This window comes from Podarcis liolepis (assembly GCF_965112155.1).
Source record: "Podarcis liolepis genome assembly, chromosome: 1".
NCBI lineage: Eukaryota > Metazoa > Chordata > Lepidosauria > Squamata > Lacertidae > Podarcis > Podarcis liolepis.
In genome coordinates, this window is record NC_139554.1 from 65,477,111 (window position 1) to 65,498,229 (window position 21,119).

Consider the following 21,119-nt stretch of genomic DNA (forward strand, 5'->3'; position numbering starts at 1 on the left):
CCGGAGCACGATTTCTGTTCTCATCCTGAAGCAAAGTTCTTAACCCGAGGTACTATTTCTGGGTTAGCGGAGTCTGTAACCTGAAGTGTATGTAACCCGAGGTACCACTGTAATATTTAGCAAATCAGCATTAGCAGTTTTGAATGTGGTTGTAAAATTCAGTCATTAAAAAAAAAATTAAGTGATGTGTATTAATGTTAAAACTAATCACTGAATGCATTTGAAGGCAATATGGACTTAAACCCTGGTTTAGTGTCACAAAAATGAGCCTAGCCTCCCACCTGTACTTGTGCTCCCTTTTTTCCCACCTCTTCCTCCAGCATGACACAGAGGAGGAGTTTAGAAACCTTTGCTTTTAGTTGGCCATTACTTCCCATGTTGTCCAAACCCAAAATTGTGAATTAACAAACCAACTCTAGACCTTGGATTAGGAACCTCACTTTTTAATACTGACCTTAATTAGTGTTAAGACACAATTCACTGCTGCAAGTATGATGGTCACCACTTTATTTGGCTTTAAAAGAGTATTAGGTAGATTTTAGTGGAGGATAGACCTCCATGATAGCTCAGCAAAGACTCTCATAAACTATTTCAATGTAGAGCCCAATACTGTACCTTTCAGGTATACATGTTCCCATGAAGGAGGGCCTGTGTGTAGCTTGAAATATGTTGGGTTTTTGGTTTTTAATTTAGTTGTCTGGAGATTTCCACTGGCTGGTTTGTGCCACTTTTGTTTTGGGAGCTCATAGTAGAGCATCCACGTTGCATGCAGAAGTCCAAAGTTCAATCCCTAGCACCTCCAGGTAGGGCTGGGAATGTACCCAATCTGGAATTCTGGAGAGTTGCTACCAGTCTGCGTAGATAATTCTGAGCCAAATGGACCAATGATCTGCATAAGGCAAATTCCATTGTTCCCATGTCTTCTTGGTCCATGTTGGAAATGGGATACTGGATAGGTGGGCTGGTTCATCAAGGCTGTTTTTAATGGCTAACAATACAAGTTAGGAATTGCTAATTTACAAGGGCCTTGGTGGGAGGAGCTGCTTTTAAAAGTTCCGTTTTAATGCTCATTTTTTGGGTGGCAAACCTTCACTTTGAGAGAATAACATGCTTAGGAAGACCAGCAGTATTTAAGCATGATTGCATACTGTCAAGTGTTTCAGCAAGTCAAATTATATGTGTGTAAGTTTTTTGGGTCAAAATCTGTTTGTCAGAAATGTTTGTTGGCAAAGAGAAGATGGTTTGCCTTACCATAGTTTTGATATTGACACTGGGGCATGCATACAGCCCACCCTGTTGGTACACTCTTACCAAGGTCCCTGGTATATTGGGTTGATTACATCTGGCCCTAATGCAACTTTCCTACGTTCAGGGGCATGTAGTCTGTAGGGACCTCCTGCCTCTGTATGACCATGTTGGATTGCAGGAACTAATTTGTTCTGATGTAAGATTGCAAGCACCAATTTGCCTACATTTGGTTTTTAAATTACTGAGTAGGTTGGTCCAGGAGGTCAGAAACACAGCAGCCATGACATTATACAATGTGCCCAGGGCTGGCCTCTATGAAATTTTACCTCTTGTCGTATGGCTGAAAGGCTTCCAACTTTTGGGAAAAGACAGTAACAGAGTAAAATAATTTGCTTGCATCACTCTGTTATCTCAGATTTGTTGTTACTCTGTGTTATAATTCTATTAACAGTCAACCAGTATTTGGCCAGGCAGTGTGATCTCTTTTAGAAGTAGGAAGAAAGAAAGAAAGAAAGAAAGAAAGAAAGAAAGAAAGAAAGAGGTGTAGATTTTTAAATAAATACATCTGGACATACGTTTTCACATGTTGCATGCCTTTATCTTGTTCAGTACAGTGGTACCTCGGGTTACATACGCTTCAGGTTACATACGCTTCAGGTTACAGACTCCGCTAACCCAGAAATAGTACCTCGGGTTAAGAACTTTGCTTCAAGATGAGAACAGAAATCGTGCTCCGGCGGCGTGGCGGCAGCGGGAGGCCCCATTAGCTAAAGTGGTGCTTCAGGTTAAGCACAGTTTCAGGTTAAGAACGGATCTCTGGAACGAATTAAGTACTTAACCCGAGGTACCACTGTACTGAGTCTGCCACTGCTGTGGTAATATTATGATGTTTCCTTCTATAGGTAAGGAAGCAGAATAGTTTGTAAAAATATAGCCTACTGGCAGGCAGGTGAATAATTATTTGTTTTAGTAGGCTTGTATTTTTGACTGAAGTTTTCAAAGCAGCTCGCATTATAAAAATTCAATGAAGGATGCCAAAAGTTTTGTAACAAAGTTTAGGCAGCTCAACTGGAGAAGGAGCAAGCTCCTGACATTTTTTCTGTCTGTCTGCCTGCCTCCCCCTCTTCCTCCTGGAATCCTTCCCACATGGCAGATAGCGTTGTGGCAGGTGAGGGGATAGGCCAGTTGTTTGATTTTCGTATGCTTGACTGTCGCAAGAAGACATTCTAAGGTGATGTCATAGGTCCATAAGCTTTCCATTGTGTGTCTGTATGTGTTTGATGGGTAGGGGATAGGATAGGATTCAGTTTGGTTCCTTTGTTAGTGAGTTTAATGATATCCTCAAAGAGAAAATAATTAGACACATTCATAACTAACAGTTGTAATTGGGAGCTAATGTGCTGTACTGAAAAGACAAATGATGTATTCGGATCTTTTTAGGAATGCTACACAGCTAGAGAAAATCAATTTAGAGAATTAAACAGAGACTAGCTGGCAACAATTAAGACTCTCAAATGCATTTTAGACACAGAATTGCTATTGTAATTCCATTATAGGTGAAGGGTAAGCATTGGCAGCTGAAGCATGGGGAAGCTGAAACAGGTAGTAAAGAAAGTTCAAATCACATGGCCAAATTCATGCTTTTATTCTCAATTTTTTTTGCTAAATTTGAAACAATGTTTTGCCAGGTAATTTTGTATTTATAGCCTTACATTACTTATGTAAATTAAATACAATTTTGTAGCTTGCAGAATACTTGCAGAATTTGAGGGTTTGGGAGAAAGCGTAGCTTCACTGTAGGGGTGAGAAATATGCATCAATGCAGAGTATGGGAAGAGGATACGTGGAAGAAACAGAATAGCTAGAAAGGACAAAGAATCCCTGTCTTTTGAGAACTCTGGAGATTTATTTGTTTGTTGTTTTGGCTTTCTAGACACTATATGTCAACATCCAACATGGCATCCATGAGAGTTAGGAGCTTGGCATGTAGTACATAATCCACTTAATTTAGAGTTTTTCATTTGAGCCTAGGGGACTGCTTCACAGTAAATAGCTTGTATATTTCAGCTTTATGTCTTCAGTGACTGCTTGACAGTCTAAGGAATACACATTTGTATCAGAAGCGGGGTGTTGTCTTGTGCTTGTTTGGGAGCAAAAGCTCTTACTTAGCAGGCAAAAGCGGCTGCTGGCCAAGTAATGAAGCCAGATGTCTGTGGGAAGACCTGTGTGGCAGAAGAACCTGCCCCAGAAATTTCTGTTTTGCTGTCATATTTCATGCAAGGTGGGGTTTGCTCTTTCGTCACTGCCAAAATTGCCAGGACCTGAGCAGACTTCACACATTGGATGAGAGTGGAAGATGTACATGTGGAAGCCTTCCTGTTCTGAGACTGTAAACCACTTTACAACTGTCAGCTTTCAAGATGTAAGGCTGACTCTATTTGAATATTGTTGTCTGCATCAACATTAGACATTCCAGGTATGCTCAGAAGCATACAGAGAATTGGGAACTTAGGAAGAGTGTTCAGCTTTAGCCAGTGCTTGCGTTCTCTTCCTGCCCAGCTTGGTTAGTGTGGGAACTGGGATATGTTTGATTTGATTATCTGTTTATTGCCTCTATAGCTCAACTTCCCTCCAAGGAGCTCAAGGTGGCATACACTGTTCTCTTACCCATTTTGTCTTCACAACAACCCTGCAAGGTAAGCTAGACTGAGAGGCAGTGATTGGCCAAAGATCACCAAGTGACCTTTATGGCTTTGTGAAGTTTTTAATCCTGGCCTGGCAGGTCACAGTCTAGCACCCTTAACCACTACACCAGGGGTCAGCAAACTTTTTCAGCAGGGGGCCGGTCCACTGTCCCTCAGACTTTGTGGGGGCCGGACTATATTTTCAGGGGGGAAATGAACAAATTCCTATGCCCCACAAATAACCCAGAGACGCATTTTAGATAAAAGGACACATTCTACTCATGTAAAAACATGCTGATTCCTGGACTGTCTGTGGGCCGGATTTAGAAGGCGATTGGGCCGGATCTGGCCCCCAGGCCTTAGTTTACCTACCCATGCACTACACCATTAGCAGACAAGATGATGGATGATGGTGGGGAAACTATCCATGGCTGGATGTTCTTTCAAGCTCTCAAAAGAAGTGTTCGGTTTTCCCAAATGCAGCACAGCTCATTTCAAATTGAGATGGGCTGATTTCACAGCACTCCTCTCTACATTAAACCAGTGGGATGTAAAGTGCCATTGATTTTGTTGAGGCTCAAGCATGCTTAATGTTTGCTGGTTTGTGCCTTTGAACCCTGTTGCTCTGTATTATGCCTTTTAAAACTGTTGATGAACAGTTGGATTTCATTTAATTAGCCAGACAGTCATGTGTCTCTTGAATATTCGTTGGACCAGGTTTTAAACTGCATTTGCAGAGCAATTTCATGATAAGCTTTTCTAATAGACATGCATACTGAATAGCGAAAACAGCTTGATAGGGTTGTTCTCGAAATGATGACTTGACAGTATCTCATAGCAGTGGAATCCGGCTATCAATTGTGTGCTAATCCAGCTAAGTGGAGAGTCTTTCCTAGGAAAATACAGTAGTCATGTGAGCAAAATCATTGGTTGTAAAAATTGCTACCAGAAATGCAAACATCATTTCAATGTATCTAGATGCAAATATTATATGCATTTTTGGGTAATGAACAAACCGTATTTCTGGATTGGTTTATTTATTTACCAAAATTTATATACTTCTTGATTGTAAAAAAACAAACAGCTGCCCCCCCAAAGTTTACAAAAATATAAAGCATTAAAATTATTAAAATCATCTTTAAATGTATTCAGTTATTCTTTTATAGATCAAATTGACCATTGATTAATAAATTGCATTAGTGTGATTTTGTAAAAAATGGGATGCTTATTGGAGCATCCAATAAATTGAACTAATTGTCTTCATAAAACAATGGGTCAGATACTGTAATCGTGGGGGATCTTCCCCTAGGACTCCTGGCCCACAGTTGAAGGTGTGAAACAATTTTTAAAATCCTCCTCTTCCCCAAATCTCAAAGCCACACACTCTGTCTATCCAGCAGACACTCTTATCAGGTTAGGGAGGACTGCTTGAAACCCCTTAAGAACTGTCCTGTACCATGTGGTAGCCAATTAGAATCATACATCTGTTCTGAGCATGCTCAGAGCTGTTTCCATGAAGGGCATATTTCATAGCTTTTAGCCTGTTCCGGTAACTAGAGAAGCAACAGGGAGCGTTACTTACTTTGCTTTTGTTTCGTTTAGTATTTGTTTTGTGACTTTGCTATAAAGAGAGAGAGAGCAGGTAAGCAATTTACAGTTGACACAGTGTGAGTTTCTTTCTATAATTAATAATATGTTTGCTTAATCATGCTGCATATAATTTTTTGAATTGGATTGGGAGGAACAATGGTGAATGGCTTGTGTATGCAACAAATGCCATATTAGCCATTTTCCTGCATTCACTTATTGAAAGTGGCTGTAGCTTCTGGGCAGTGCAGGTTGAGCCCCGTGCAGTTGGATTTCCAGAAAAGGTGTGTGCATGTGCTTCCAACAAGCCCCTTCCCTAGCTTAAATTCAGGTTATCTTGAAGGCAGAATGGAGTAAAAAGCTGTTGCTAGTATTTCTTGCTACCTTTTTTTTTTTTGAGTGTCAGTGAATATTTGAAATGAAAAATCTGAGCTGTATGCCTGTCTCAGTATCACACTGACTCCAAATCATTTTCCTTCCTTTCTTTTAAATATATTTTTATTGCTTTTCCAATATCATTGCAGTAACAGCCTCACTATAACAATACCAATTTTATCCAATTAATACCATTATCAATGCCAATTATTTAAATGCCAAATTATACAATTTAACTAAACTGGACCCCTCACATGCTAGAGTTGATGAGTTCATTCTTCTACATTTTTTCTGCATTCCAAAATTTTAATAATTCCCATTCCATTCCATTCAGATATAATACTCCCTTATATAACAGCTACAATTGTGATTTCAATTCATGTTGGTATAATAGGTAATTTATAAAGTTTCAAGTGGGAACTATGGCTGTAATTCTTATTCTTTTCTACCTCCTTTTTCACTGGAAAATGCTGTCCTTAATCTCAGACATAAGAGGCTGATTGTGAGTAGTCTAGTGTAAGCTACTCTGCACATGAGCAGAGATGATTACTTCACATTTTCAGGACTAAGCCATACATTGCAAATAGGTTCTGATGTGCTCCAGCTCAAATGAAACAATCATTTTTTGTCTATTGGTTGGAAAACTTGGTTCTTCTAACTTAGTGTTTTGGATAATAAAAGTAAAAATGATTTTTGTGGGGAGGAAAACTGCATGCTCCTTACCCTTGAAATGTTTTTCTGTTTGATTAGTTTTTTGGCAGTGGATGTGTAAGTGTAATCAGTACAGGAATTGAAAAACATGTCATGTGGTATGCTTACTTGCTAAATAAGAGACATGGAATCAATCTTGTCTGAATGAGAAACATACTAGAGGCCTCTTACATGTAAGGTCTTCCCCACTCTACAGATGTGCAGAGAAAAGCTTTTTGTTTATTTACTGAGGAGACAGTGACATTCTGGACACATGTATTAATCCTTTAACAAAAGTTTGGTTCCTGCAGGCCTCTGGGTAATCCAAGATGTTACTTTGTGGTGAGATCACGGATTGAGTGCACCTGTGTTATCTGGTATGAACTGGGCTCCAAAGCCACTATGGCAGCCCAGGTAATTGAAGGAAATGCCTTCGTGGTGAGAGAGCACATTTCTCTCTCAGTTCTGGAAATTTACTGACAGCCCAGTCTCTGATTGGCTAACTTGGCCACCATTTTTTTCTTGCTTGAGCACATGTCTGTGCTGTTTTATTCCTGTGGTATGGTGTCATTGCCTTGCCATCTATATCTAGGATATCTAGATATATTTTTCATTCTAACTTGCATTCTCCCCCTTCCTATTTTCCAACAGTATTCTTTTATTAGTACTTTTTCTGAGCTGTGTTTTTTGCATTATTTTTTAACCAGCTCACATAAATTTGATGTGCTTTATTCTGGAAAAGCTGGGTCCTTAATTCCAGTGTTTTTGACTTCTTTAACTGCTACTGCATAGCATATAAAGGAGGGTGCTGTGAGCTACTAGGACCTAGGCATCCACATGAAAGTTGGTAGGATGACAGGTGTGAATGTTAGCTCACTCGGAGCAGTTTCTGCTTCTGAGCAGTCTCTGCATTAAGTTAGATTCTTCCATAGTGGTTAATATATCATCAGTGATTGACTGAAGAGTCTCATTTGTCTCTGGAAATTGGATATGTTTATGTAAGTAGCAGCTGCAGTGGTGGGGAAGGGCCCTACAGCTAATTTGCCCGCCCACCTGTGGTTCTGCCCTTTAAATATATATCATTCAATGTAGCTGTTAATTTGTGACACCTGTGAGCAAAACAAATGACTGGAACGAGAGATGTGTTTTGATTTACATTATGATTAACAAATTATCATGTTTTTATGGCATAGATTCCTTTAACGATAGCATTTCATTGTGTTAAATGGATGGGAGCAGAGTACACTGGACCTTCCAGATACAAACTTAATTCATCCTGGGGGGTCCGTACTTACCCCGAAAAGTCTGTATCCAGAGGCGCCGCTTCTGTCCATGCGCGCTGCGTGATAGAGCTCTTATGCACATGCGCGCATGTTGAAACCCGGAAGTATACGCTTCCAGGTTTGCCACGTTTGCAACCCAAAATTACGTTACCCGAAGGTAACGTAACCCGAGGTACCACTGTATATTCTAGTACATACTAGTGGATGTTTGCATTCTGCATTAAATCTGCTGTGAAAATGAATTATTAGCTTGTTGGCAAAGTACAGAGGATGACTTAACGTAACTTACTCACTGGCAGCAGAAGAAAACATGGACCCACAGATGTTGGCTTACCTTAATAGCCAACGAACAGTTTGTGTTGCCAGAACCCACTGTAAAGGGCAGGATTGTGTACCTGATATTGTGCTGCACTTCTCTTTTATCCAAACTCATCTGCTTTTAGATGGCTTATCTGAGGCACTAACAGTACCTCAAAGGTACAGTGAAACACAGAAGGGCCACAAACCGCCTCCCAAACAGGGAGCTGGAGGTAGTGGTGAGTGATCATTCCTCCAGTTGTGCTTGTATAGTTTAAGCTGCTGTAAGAGCTTTAGCAACGCAGTGTGGCAAACCTAAGATCCAGCTCTCCTCCTTATTGAGTAGGTGATGTTGGAATGATTTCTGCACTTGCAATGCAAGCATGTTGGTTTTGCCTCAGAAGCACAGAGCTGGGAAAGGAACAGGGTATCATCCCTAAGGTTGTATTGAGAGGTTCCAAGTGCCATGCAGGGCAACATTCAGAGGACAAGTTTCAGCCCTCCTGTTGAGCTTGTGGCAAGGGAGGGAGGGAAGATCACCATTCCATTGTGTTGTGCTTCAAAAGCTCTTTGAGTATCTCTCTGATCAAAAACAGAATAGCGATTTTCCCACCCCGAGTATACTTCTTGCACCCCAAACACAAAAACAAACCAGTATTTGGGGGGATGGATGGGAATGCACACAGCTGTTTCATTTATCCCTTTTTTTGAAAAAATAAAAATAGTGTGCTTAATGAGCATCTTTTAACTTTTGTTTGGTTTTGCATAAGAAAAAATTAAATTTGTGCCAAAGGTTTGTTTAGGCTCCACCCAGCATAATTCAGTTTTTAGGCTTAGTTTTGTTCGGTCATAACGACTAAACTTTGTTTCACCAGTTGTCTCTTAAGAGACATACAATGTACACAATTAAAATATCATGTAATTGGTACAATTAAAATATTGTACATAAGAGGTACTATAGATATTTATACCTTAATATAGATCTGATGAGTAGATTAAGCCATCATGCATTGTGAACATTCAGGGCCAAATTATTGTAACAATATTGTGAGTGTCAAAACATTTATAAATCATGTTACACATATTCCAAAGCAAATTGTTGTTGTATTAGCTCTGTAATGCGGCATAGTTGTCTTACAAATATTAGTATCTCAGTTGCAGCTAGGCATGGTGTTCTGCTTTCTTGATTTACTAAAAGCAAAACGTTGGAAAGGATTTGCCCAGAATTCGTTATTAATTTGAAATCTGATTTACTATCTGGTTGGTCAGTCTTTTAAGTTTCTCCTGAGTTACTGAGTATAAAAACCTGTAACAGCTTCTGCAATCATGACATGAGATACTTCTAATGTGGTCCTCAGAACTAAAACACCCCCCTTTCTAAAGTAGTGCCTTGCTGAAGTGTCTGCTAAAAATAGTCATTTCATCACTTCAGAAATATTTGAGCTATTTAAATTCAACATGTAAAAATACCACAATAAAGAGATATTGCTGCTACCATTTTTGGCTTTTGATGGGAATCTTCTTCAGCATGATTGTCATGCCATTTTAGGAAATGAAACAGGTTTTAAATATATAGAGTCTGTAGTGCATTATACTTTTCTGGAAGGCATGTGACTTTGAAGTTCTCTGAATTAACAGCTGTCTTTGGTAGTCTTCCTGACTTTAAGCTGCTTGAAGGATCATTTTTATTTTTATGGCACCCAACTGAAATGTCAGCCAGACCACATTGAAAATGCAGTTTTTACTTATTCCATTATTAGCAATAAGTTCTTGGCTACATATTAATGAGAATTCACTTGTTTCTTTGAACTTTTTTCCTTCTGTTTATCCAACAAAGGGTTGACATTCAGAATTTGTAGATTCATGGAAACAATGCTGCACTTTTTATAGCTTTCATTAATTTCACTTTTCTGATCACATCAGGAAGTTTTCCTTCCTATACTAATTTTTCAATTGGATTTATAGTCTGCAATTTTAAAGTCTTGAATTGATTTACCGAAAAATACAATCAGATGGACAATGGATGAATATTCTGTGTTACAAAATATGCACATGTTTGGATCTAAATATTTCATGGCACATGTGGAATCTCCCCTGCTCCAACCTATGTGGGTGTTATTAGGGAGGAAATTCCCTGGGCTCAACCATTATTACCATATTGGCTTGCAGATAAGCCACACTTTTTTCCCCAAATTCTGACTGCGAAAAGTTAAATTCTCAACCTTACAAAAATTGGCTTTTACAATATCGCTGCTGAAACAGACATATGGTAAAACGGAACGGGTGTGAGTGCCTGCGGAATTTTAAAGGAGTGACTTATATTTGGGTATTGTCTTTTCTTCTTCTTCCCCCTTGAATTTTAAAGGTGCGAGTTGTTTACAGGCGTGGCTTAAATTCGGGCCAATACGGTATATGAGGAAAAATTAAATTCACAGTCTTTCTGGGCTTTGTATGTAGCCATGATGGATGTTCAGAATGAATTGGTTCCACTGTAACACACTGACCTGGTGTGCGCACAATGATTCATTAGGAAAGGGATTGAAAATAATATTGTTAATACCATAATGTCATCATATAAATCTGTGATATGGAACTGCACTTGAATACTGTGTATGGTTCTGGTTGCCACGTCTCAAAAATGGTTTTCAGAGAGCTCAGAAAGGTTCAGAAAAGGGCAGTGAAAATAATGAAGAGCCTGGAGGATCTCACCAAGAGGTTTGGATAGGCGGATAGGTCTCTACCATAATACTAAAACTAGGGGGCATCCAATGAAGATGACTGTTAGGAGATTCAGAACAGAAAATAGAAAGTGCTTCTTCACACAGCACATATTTAAACTCTGAAATTCATTAACACAAGATGTAAAAGGGAACTAGACATATCCATGGCGAATCAGACTTATCAATAGCTGCTAGCCAGGATGGCTGTGTAGAGGTGATCTGCCTCTGAATACTAGTTGCTGGGCATACCATGTATGGAGAAGGCTATAGCACTCAGGCCCTGCTTGCAGGTTTCTCATAGGCATCTTGTTGCCCACCAGGATACAGATGACTCCCCATTTATGTGGGGGTTACGTTTGGAACCCCCCGTGAAATAGCATAGAATGGGGAGTCACCTGTATCGGCTCAGCTGGGCAAACCACACTGTCCCTCCAGCTTGCAAAATGCGTAAACGAAGAGTTGCCTGTCTTGGATTAGATGAGCTTTGTCTGATCCAGCACAGCTGTTCTTATGTAAGCCATGGTTTATTTAGCAAGTGTGGTTTCTTTCTGTCCTAGTTCATCAGCCTAACCATGGGACACACACATTTTATAATCAAGCTTCTGCCCAATAAAGAAAAAGTGCTACACTTCACAGTCAACAAAACATCTGGATTCGTGCAAATGTTAGGAACAAAGGCGAAATAATAAATTTAATTGATGTATAATAATAAATTCAGTAATTGTTGGGAATGGGTGAACTGTAAATTTAAATAAAGAAATATTTATGGCCTAACCTTGTTCCCATGTTGCATTGTTGAATATGCTTTAGTATCCTTTTACTTTGGTTTTCAGTTAATTTCTTTTACTAAACTTTAATCCTAGCACACACTGGAAGAGCATGTCTCCATAGATACTGCTATGTGCAAAGTAAAGCACAATGCAAGTTCTCACACACATTCAGGTGAAAAATAAAGCACTGTGTGAATTTACTACAGAGTAAGTGTCAACTTTTTTGTGTTTGCAGTAAAAATAGCCCAGATACTGAAAGCCACAACTGATAAAGTATGATGAAGCAGAATAACATATAATTTGTAGATTCCATGGCACATAACTAGTATGGTCTGCATGGGAAGATGGGGGATTTAATAAGAACAGTTTACCTTACAGAAAAAACAAAGTTATTTGACTTTTACAATTATTTAAATAATGTTTTCCAAATTCCAGTTTTTATTCAGGTTATTGTTTTTATGTAGAATATCCATTAACCATCCCTGTTTTATTTGCAGAGCACCAGAAATCATATTGGGTTTGCCGTTTTGTGAAGCCATAGACATGTGGTCACTGGGCTGTGTGATTGCTGAGCTATTCCTTGGATGGCCACTGTATCCGGGAGCCCTCGAATATGACCAGGTAGTAGAAACTTGATGATCTGAGATACTTTTATCTGTTTAAGTCTGCAGTTTAGTCAGTTGGAGTTTAGAGTTCATTGATTTTGCCATATGACTTTGAACATATGAAATAATTGTGCATCGATATTTAAAAACACCAAGAAAATGGTTTAAAATAACTCCCTTTGAGTCAAGCTCTTGAAGCACTGCAGTATTGGATAATTGGCATTAAGCAGGATAATGGTGGTGCGGGCATTCAAAATCATAACTGTATACAGTACGATTGTACCTTGTGCACGATTTCAACCTTGTGTGGTTGAAAGCTGGCTGGTTGAAATCCCGCAAAATTAATTGCATGCAAGGCAAAGAGCTTAAAAGCTTCTTTTTCACTCGATTTTCCCAGAATTTCTTACTGGGTTCTGGGATGTTCTTGCAAGAACTCAAATGGCCCTGTGAGATCTTGCAAGAGCCCACGCAAGAGCATCCCAGAGCCTAGTAAGCAGGCAGAGAGTGTAAAAGCTTACTTGGAAGGTAAGGGTGATCCCAAGGGGGGTATAAACCTTTTTGCACGTACCCACCATCCCTGGAAGTAACCACCACTCAAGACGCAATCGTGCAGCAATGTGTTTGTAAAAGTCGCACTTCTTTTCACTTTTCAGATTCGTTACATTTCACAGACACAAGGCTCACCTCCAGAGCAGTTGTTGAACGTCGGAACGAAGACCACACGGTTTTTCTGTAAAGAAACAGATGCACCATATTCTAGTTGGAGATTAAAGGTACTAAGAATTCTTGAAAGCGCAGACAGGAGTTCCTGCCGTCCATGTTTTTGGCTATACATGTGCCTTCAAGGAGGAATACAGCTGAAGCAGAACAGGGGGAATATTTTGTGAACACATGGTTGGTCTGTATTGGTGGCTGATTGGAAGAAGCAGTTTTGTGGGAGGGGCCTAGGAAGCACATCCCTCTGTGTTGGCACACTGCCTTCTCGCCAGTTGTGCTTCAGGCAAAGATAGAACTCGATTGGATTTTTTCACAACTGCAGCTTTAGGACCCTTATTTCATCAGCCTCCCTCACTTGTCCTCTGATGTCATCACATAGCAAAAACTGATTGGCTGTATGGTCATGTCACTATTACTCTGCAGAAGGGTTATCTTGCAAACAAAGTGGTATTAAGGGTTGCAGATTGTCAGGAAAATGTAAGGTTGCCAAGGGGAAGGGGGACTGGAGAAAGTTTTGGCTTCTTCCTTCAAACTGACTGGAGAACATTTGGATCAACTCTAGGAACTAAGGTAAATGGCATAGCTGATTAAAATGAGTTGCCCTGCACACCTCTCTTAGACATAGAACATTTCCATTTTTGGAAAAGGCCATATTTTTGCAGCAATAAACAGAAAACACAGTGATGCCTACTGTAGGTTGCTATTGCTTTGTGCCGCAGAATGATTTCCTCCCCAGTATATTAATAATTAAACCATCCATTTCTTAAATTTCTGAAGACACTGGAAGAACATGAACGAGAGACAGGGATGAAATCCAAAGAGGCCCGAAAGTACATTTTCAACAGTTTGGATGAAATAGTGCATGTGAGTACATTCAGATGCATTTAATGTATACAGTTTGTGTGTTTTTTAATGTATTAGCTACCATTTGTGACTAGCTACCTCTAATTTCACTTGTGGGAATTGCTCCCCTGTATCTACTTTCAAGATTTTCCCTTTATTTTAATTTGGGTTTTTTTTTTACTTTAAAATACCTGATGTCTTTATATCCATACTCATCCATGGTAGCTTCACCAGTGCACATGGATTTGCTTTCCCATTATGACAGTTTTTGTTTATTTATAAAGCATCACCTCTTTAAAAGTTCCAGTCTCCTTTCTGCTGCATGCCAGTCCCACCTGCATGTGAAATATTTCCCCCCCTACTAATTTCAATGAATAGTGTTACAACCTAGTGACTACATGGCCTCCAAAGGTTTGTAAAGCTAGGTAATTTAAAATGACACTTGACTTTTGGCAGTTTCCTTTATTTTACTAGGCTTTTTAAAAAAATGAACTGTTCATAATCCATGGTTTGAAGTTGGCTTTTTTTTGAAACTTCCAGAGTTTATCCCAGGTTTACATATAGTGATAAACCAGAAAATGAAATTTAACTGTGGTGAAGTTCTGCTTCCAGCCACATGGAATGTAGAGAACCATGAGAGACTGAGGCATTACATAGGCTCCTTTCTGTTTGTGCATGTAGCACTAAATCATGGCTTAGCATTCCAGCCCAAATTCATTAATGAATCCCACTAGCGGAAGCCGGTGCAATATTGTCTACTAGCGCAGCAGAGCTTTGTGCCCCAGATTGGCTTGGGGAATTGAGGGAACCCCCCAGAAAACTGCGTAGGATGAAGAGAGGAGAGGCTTGTGCTGACAGAAAAAAATCCGTTGTGCCTACATTGAATTCTTCCCTTTGTGTGAATGCAGCCATTTAGGTTCTAACCATATTTTACAAATACTGTAGTTAGTTAAGTTGATATTTAGCCTGTACTCTGCAGCATGGTTGTTTCTTTAATAGCACCCTTTTAAATGTTGTTATATATATAAAAGTGTTTTGAGGCTTGCTGACATTTCCATCTCTCCTCCCCCTAAAGCTTGTGCCACTTCTTTCTATCATCCAGTACTTTTCAAAGTAGAAGGGCACATAGAATGAGGTTTTGCTTGCAATGTAATTAAAAATTACACTTCATATGCTGCCACTGATAATTGTTTGTATAGTGTTGTTTTACTGCTATTTGTTTTACTGTGGAATTTAATTATGATTTTGCTGTCATTTATATTTTTATACGAAGCTGCCTTGAGTTTAATAATATCTTGAAAGGCAGGATATAAATATTTGAATGAAAATGTTGTTATTGATGAATGATAAACGCCTGATTGTTTTCACTCTGACATTTACTCCTTCAACACCAGGTGAACATGGTGATGGACTTAGAAGGAAGTGACCTATTGGCAGAGAAAGCAGACAGAAGAGAGTTTGTCAGCCTGTTGAAGAAAATGCTGTTGATAGATGCTGACTCAAGAATCACTCCAGTTGACACACTGAACCATCCTTTTATTACCATGAAGCACCTCCTTGATTTTCCTCATAGCAACCAGTATGTTGTATAACACACTTGTAAAAATAATCATGGGCAAGCCTTTTTGAAAGGGTTCCATGCTACCCATGCTGCTATGTTTGCTGTAGTTCCTGTGCCTTTTGATTCTGGGCCACCTTCTCCTGGTTAGTGCAGATTACAACAGAACCAGGGTTTCAGTAGCTATGGCTTTTCCCCATACACAAGCATTAGTTAGTCTCGGTTGCTATGTTGCCTGTTGCTGGTGTGCTGCTTTATATTAGAACTAGAAAATAAAGGATAACTGAATCCAGGAATTGTTTTGAATCACCACAGCCAGCCACACACATTCATAGTCACAAATAAAAAGATAAAACACTTGCTGGCAAGCATTTTATTCTTACTCTTGTATTTTCTTTTCTGTTCCAAAAAGATAGTAAAAGGAAAATTCACCAAACAAACCACACAGAAAGTACACAGAAAGTTGAATAATACCGTAGTGACTGCCTGATCTCAGATGAATCCAACACATGAAAGATGCATAACAGTTGCTAGGGGGAAAGGAGGGACATCCTATGGAAATGGCAAGGAATAGAAAATAAGAGAGAAGCAGGAAAAGTGTACTAATGGAGATAGGAAAACAGACAACTCACTTATTAATCACAGCTCTCACTTCTCCCATTGGCTTAAAACACTTGACAGGCAGGAACAACCGTCCAGACAGAAATTGCTTAGAAGAGTATCTGCACCTTTTACATTCTTTCTAGGAGGACTGCAGAATTACTTTAAAACAAAAGAGAAAGAAAGCTCAGGATCTGGGGACCCTGTTGGGGGGCTACAGTGAATGCCTTTGTAAGCACTGGGTTGGCAGCCCCCTGGCTTAGTGTGTCCTCTGACCCAGGGATCAAGCTTCAGCTTTATTTCTTAACCACAGTCTACAGCCAGTGTTTGTTCTTGGCTATAGATCATGGTTAGGGAGAAGAGAGCTTAACTCTGCTCCTGGATTCAGGCAGCTAAACTTTGACTAAGCTGCCACACTGCACTGATTTAAAAGGCTGAGGGAGGGGCAAAGTGGGCATCAGCTTCTCTTTGGGAGCCAGCACATTTGCATGGTACTGGTAAGCTGTAGTGTGGCGAAACCATAACCAGGGCAATGAGAGTAAAATACTTGTGTGGGTTCTCCCCCCCCCAACCCCAGTTGAGACTGAGTTTTTAACCTGTTTAGTCTTTAAGGAAAATAGTCTGCGCCAGTCCTGTGATTGTTGTGGTGGGTTTTTGTGGTTGTTGTCACTTACTTTCCTCACAAATCATTCTTTCTTCTCTTCGCCATCAGAGTGAAATCCTGTTTTCATATCATGGACATTTGCAAGTACCGATCAAATTCATATGATACAAATAATCGCAATAAAACAGTTCACCTGAGACCAATTGCTTCAGGTAATGCACCAAATCTCTCAGCTAATTTTGCCAAGATTGGTGCAGTACGAAGTCAGGTAAGTACCTTTGATTTCACTTTGGGTCTCCTATTCACTTCCACCCTCATCCCAGGGTTTAGATCATGCAAGATAATGAAAGGGGGGCGTGTCTCAAGGTATTGGAAGGCGGCAGGCCTTTCTAAGAGGGGGAATAAAGATGTATCTGGTTTTAAGGGAATGGTTTTTATGGTTTGGACAATGTAGTTGCACATGACATACTTCTGAATAAAAAGGTGAGGTAGGAATCATGTCTCCTAAACAGAAGATAAATCAACATATTCACTGTCCATTTCATGCATATTAGGCAGTAGACTAGCTACAGAAGCTCATTGCACTATAAAAATTGTTAAGTTTTAAAAAGTGCCAATAAGCTCTTCATTGTTTTTGCACACAGTGGCTTTGGATAGGATGAAATGCAAATGCTTCATCACTCCTATTATTATATTCACCAACCTAAATTGAACAGTCACATTTTCCCCTGTGGGGAGATCCAAAAGTTGAAACTATGTCAGAATCATACCAATCTCCTCATGGGTAAAGATGGTAAAGCTAAGTTGGTAACTGAGGCATCTGTGTTTCTTGTTTTTGCTGCTATTTGTTAGTTTGATGCTCTTCAGAGTCTGGAATTGTATTATGGGAGTATAAATAATTGGGAATCCAGGAGTGCCTTGAGACTTTGCTATGGCACTCTTAGCATTTATCATACTTATCCCCTTACTTGCTCTCTTGTCCACATGGGCCAGGAGAGGAGGCTTCTGTTGTGGCTCTAAATGCCAGCCTGGTAGAGAACCGTGGAGAACAAGCTCTTCAAGATGAGTTATGTTCCTTTTCTAGTAGTTCTCTTGGAAGACATTTTCACAAAATAAAGCCAAAGGTTTTCTGTTCAAGAAATCCTTTGTTGCAGTGCCCCCATGTGGTGTGCTGGCATGTGCTATAAACATGATATTCATATATTAGGATTTGCTTTTGTTGCATGCAAAAGCATGAACATCATAATCCTCATGCAACATTATAACTTGAGATTTTTTAAAAAAAATGCATGTGAAAATTGTGGCAATCATTTTGTTAACTTATAATATACCTATTATTTTCAGGCATTAGCAGGATCTGCCCATTCAGTTATGCACCATGGAATACCACTGCAGGCAGGAACGGCTCAATTTGGTTGCAATGATGCTTTTCAACAGACACTGATTATATGCCCTCCTACTCTCCAAGGTATGAGGCAATTAAAATGACATGTGATATAAAATTAGATATTCACTTGGTAGTTCAAAGAATCGCCAATTCAGGCTTTTGATAAAACCTACTACAATTAGCCAAGATTTTACTCCAGGTTTTCCATTTTCCTTGGATGATCTAATAACATTAACTCTAGTGGACAAGTATTTTCAAGAAGATGAAACGGAAAGGTGATAGTGGAGTCATATTATTGCATTTTAAGGCAAATTTCCTCACTTTTGTATCTAAATCCGACTGCACTTCCTTCCAGTGAACCAAAATAATCACATGGACCTCATGCATGAGTTGTCTTATCGTTTTTGAGAATACCTGTTTGAATCCATAGCCTACACTTATTCAGCGTTAATCTTACTTTACATGGTAAAAATCTAGAAGCACTGTGGGCCTCTCAGTGTTCCCTCTTTTAGCTTGTCAGCCCTTGACGGTTGCTGTCTGGGTCATGTTTCCTAATACGGATCCTTCTGTAGTCTGTCTGCCCTTTGTTGCTGAAGATTTACTTTTACTTTTACTTCCTTGACATAATTTATGTTATGCACCTTTATTTTTAAAAATCACGTTTAGGAATGTAGGGCTAAAACAGTGCAGACTTTGTGGAATTTCTTTGAACACCAAGTACACGCGATGACTCCTCTGTCTAATAGGACTTGATGCGAAAGGCTTGCAACATATGTTCTCTGCTTAATCCCAGAACTAAAAAGGATACATCTGATGACTGAAGGGCTTATTTCACATAGGCGACACAGACTATTTTATAATTTTCTGGCTAGGATACCTTTCTTGTGCTGAATGCTACACTGTGTCTCAAGTGAAGTGTTTCAGGTTTGGTTAATTTGTGGCATGCTGGCACTCGCGTTATTGGTGCCCACCTCTGATGGAAACAGCATGGAAGCAAGTAGCCCCTGTGTTCCTCTACACTACAGAATTATCCTCTGATTCTCTGGTTGGCCTTCAGCAGATTGGAGCCTGGCTGCTTCAGTCCCATCTTGGCCATGGTGTAGAAGGAGAAATGAGGAGAGTGAGGAGTTTTGGGGGATGCTTCTGATTGCTAGATTATGGTTTAGGAATCAGGTCAGAAGCGATTTGGCCCCGGGTGATCACTGGACTGAGCAATATTTCCCTGAGCAAAGTTTGCATCAGGCTCAGAAATTAATTCTGTATGCTAACCTTTTATGAATTTGGATTCAATCTTAACTCCTCTTTTCATATTTGTGAATTAGGAATTCATGCTAATCATGGGAAGCCCAATGGTTACTCTGTAAGAGTTGATAATGCAGTGCCGTTGGTCACACAGGCCCCAACCCTACAGCCACTCCAGATAAGAGGAGTCCTTTCTCAGGTATGTTGTTTGATGCTGTAGGTTTCACATTTTCAGAGGTTTCACATTTTCAGAGTCATAAACATTAATTAGCTTGACAGATTTTGAAGTAATATCACATCAGTCGAGAGGGACTGTAGATTAGTGACAGCCAAATGCTTTGCATGTAATCTGACTCGGCGTTACACTCCCTGCATTACTATGTAAAAGGACCTTTGGGCAGCTGGACTGATAAGATCTGTTATCAGAGTCGTCCAAGAGCTGCTGCCAGTCTGTTCTGACAGTACTTTGGGCTAAATGGACCAGCGGCCTAACTTGAAAAAAGGATGCTAAACATATTGGGATGTAGTTATTCATAACGCTTTATGTGTTTACAACAGACGTGGTCTAACAGAACACAGCAGATACTGCTTCCAGCATGGCAACAAGTGACGTCTGTGGCTCCTCCTACAACACTAGCTTCTGATTCTGTGGCTGGCCCGCAGAGACTTGGAGACTGGGGGTACGTCAAAACAGTATTTTGATTTTGTGCTTGAAAACGAAGTACGCAACTCTGCTATATTTTAATAAGGATGTGTTTTTCTCTGTTCTCCCTAGGAAGATGATTCCCCATGGCAACCATTACAACTCGGTGATGACACAGTCTCTGTTAACCAATCAAATAACTTTATCTGCTCCTCAACCAATCAGTGTGGGCATTGCACATGTAGTCTGGCCTCAGCCCACACCAACCAAGAGAAATAAAGTGTGCCAGAACAGGTTGGTTTTATACAGTGCCTGTGGATCATTTAGATGTAAAAAAATAATAATCATTCTTTCAAAATCCCTTTAAAAAGGGGCTGTATATTTATGAATGCTGCATGCTCGCCAAGGTGTTACACCTCAAACTAGTTTGTTTAGAACATTTATTTCTTTAAACATTAAATACTGTGTTACAGTTCAAATTGATCAGAAGCCTACCCGTTAAAACCAAGGGATGGTAACAAAATGGGAAATAATGTAAAGTAGCATTTGCTGCCCTTTGATCTTCTCTCTTCTTGTGACAAAAGTGGCTTTGACTATATTTATCTGCAGAAATAGACTTTGGTTTGGTTATTTAAGAATTGCAGGTAGACGCAGTTAGCAGTTCCTAGACTCATGTGCATGAGGAATTGTAAAATTTGGACTATTGAAAATAGAGACATTGTATAATAGTCATAATATGACTTAGAATAGTATTAAGAATAGTCTTTCTTTTGCTGGCAGCAAGAAACACTTTAAGTGCTCTGTGGAGAAAATGTGCCCCATCACTACAGAAGTTATTTACAAAGGTATGGGACATTTCAGTAATGGAGAAACGTAAGACCGGGAAGGACAGTTACACTATGTTAAGTAACCCCTGATTCATGTCCCCTGAAGTCAGTGAACACAATTCCTGATGATTTCAGTGGATTTTGAATCTGATTCAAAAATGTTTATGGTGTCCAAGCCAGCATTTCTTCATTCCTTCTTTCCTTTTTAAGAGAATGGTATCTTCAGCGTATTGTACTACATTTCATTGGTAAATCCAACTTTGAACCTTGCATTGCAGCATCTGAACAACCCTGCTTGTGATATGCAATAGTTACCTGAAACGTTTTCCATGATTGCTCTGGAAAACAACATTTACAGTGTTACCTGTATGTTCATTGTTTTATGTTTCATGTGTTGATTTATATTCATTGCTGTTTCAAAGTCTTACGTTCTAGTTTG

The 21,119-nt window shown here is 39.6% G+C and overlaps 1 protein-coding gene across 8 annotated transcripts in view; it reads left to right on the forward strand.

Moving 5' to 3' along the window:
* Nucleotides 1-21,119, forward strand: part of HIPK3 (homeodomain interacting protein kinase 3) — a 64,717-nt gene that overhangs the window by 32,976 nt on the left and 10,622 nt on the right. For all 8 annotated transcript variants that reach the window (XM_083462470.1, XM_083462468.1, XM_083462474.1 and 5 more), the window contains exons 3-11: nt 12,152-12,275; nt 12,913-13,032; nt 13,754-13,840; nt 15,214-15,398; nt 16,690-16,849; nt 17,926-18,049; nt 19,291-19,409; nt 19,769-19,890; nt 19,986-20,147. In XM_083462470.1, coding sequence (XP_083318596.1) covers nt 12,152-12,275; nt 12,913-13,032; nt 13,754-13,840; nt 15,214-15,398; nt 16,690-16,849; nt 17,926-18,049; nt 19,291-19,409; nt 19,769-19,890; nt 19,986-20,147 — 1,203 coding nt within the window. The remainder of the gene's footprint in view (nt 1-12,151; nt 12,276-12,912; nt 13,033-13,753; nt 13,841-15,213; nt 15,399-16,689; nt 16,850-17,925; nt 18,050-19,290; nt 19,410-19,768; nt 19,891-19,985; nt 20,148-21,119) is intronic.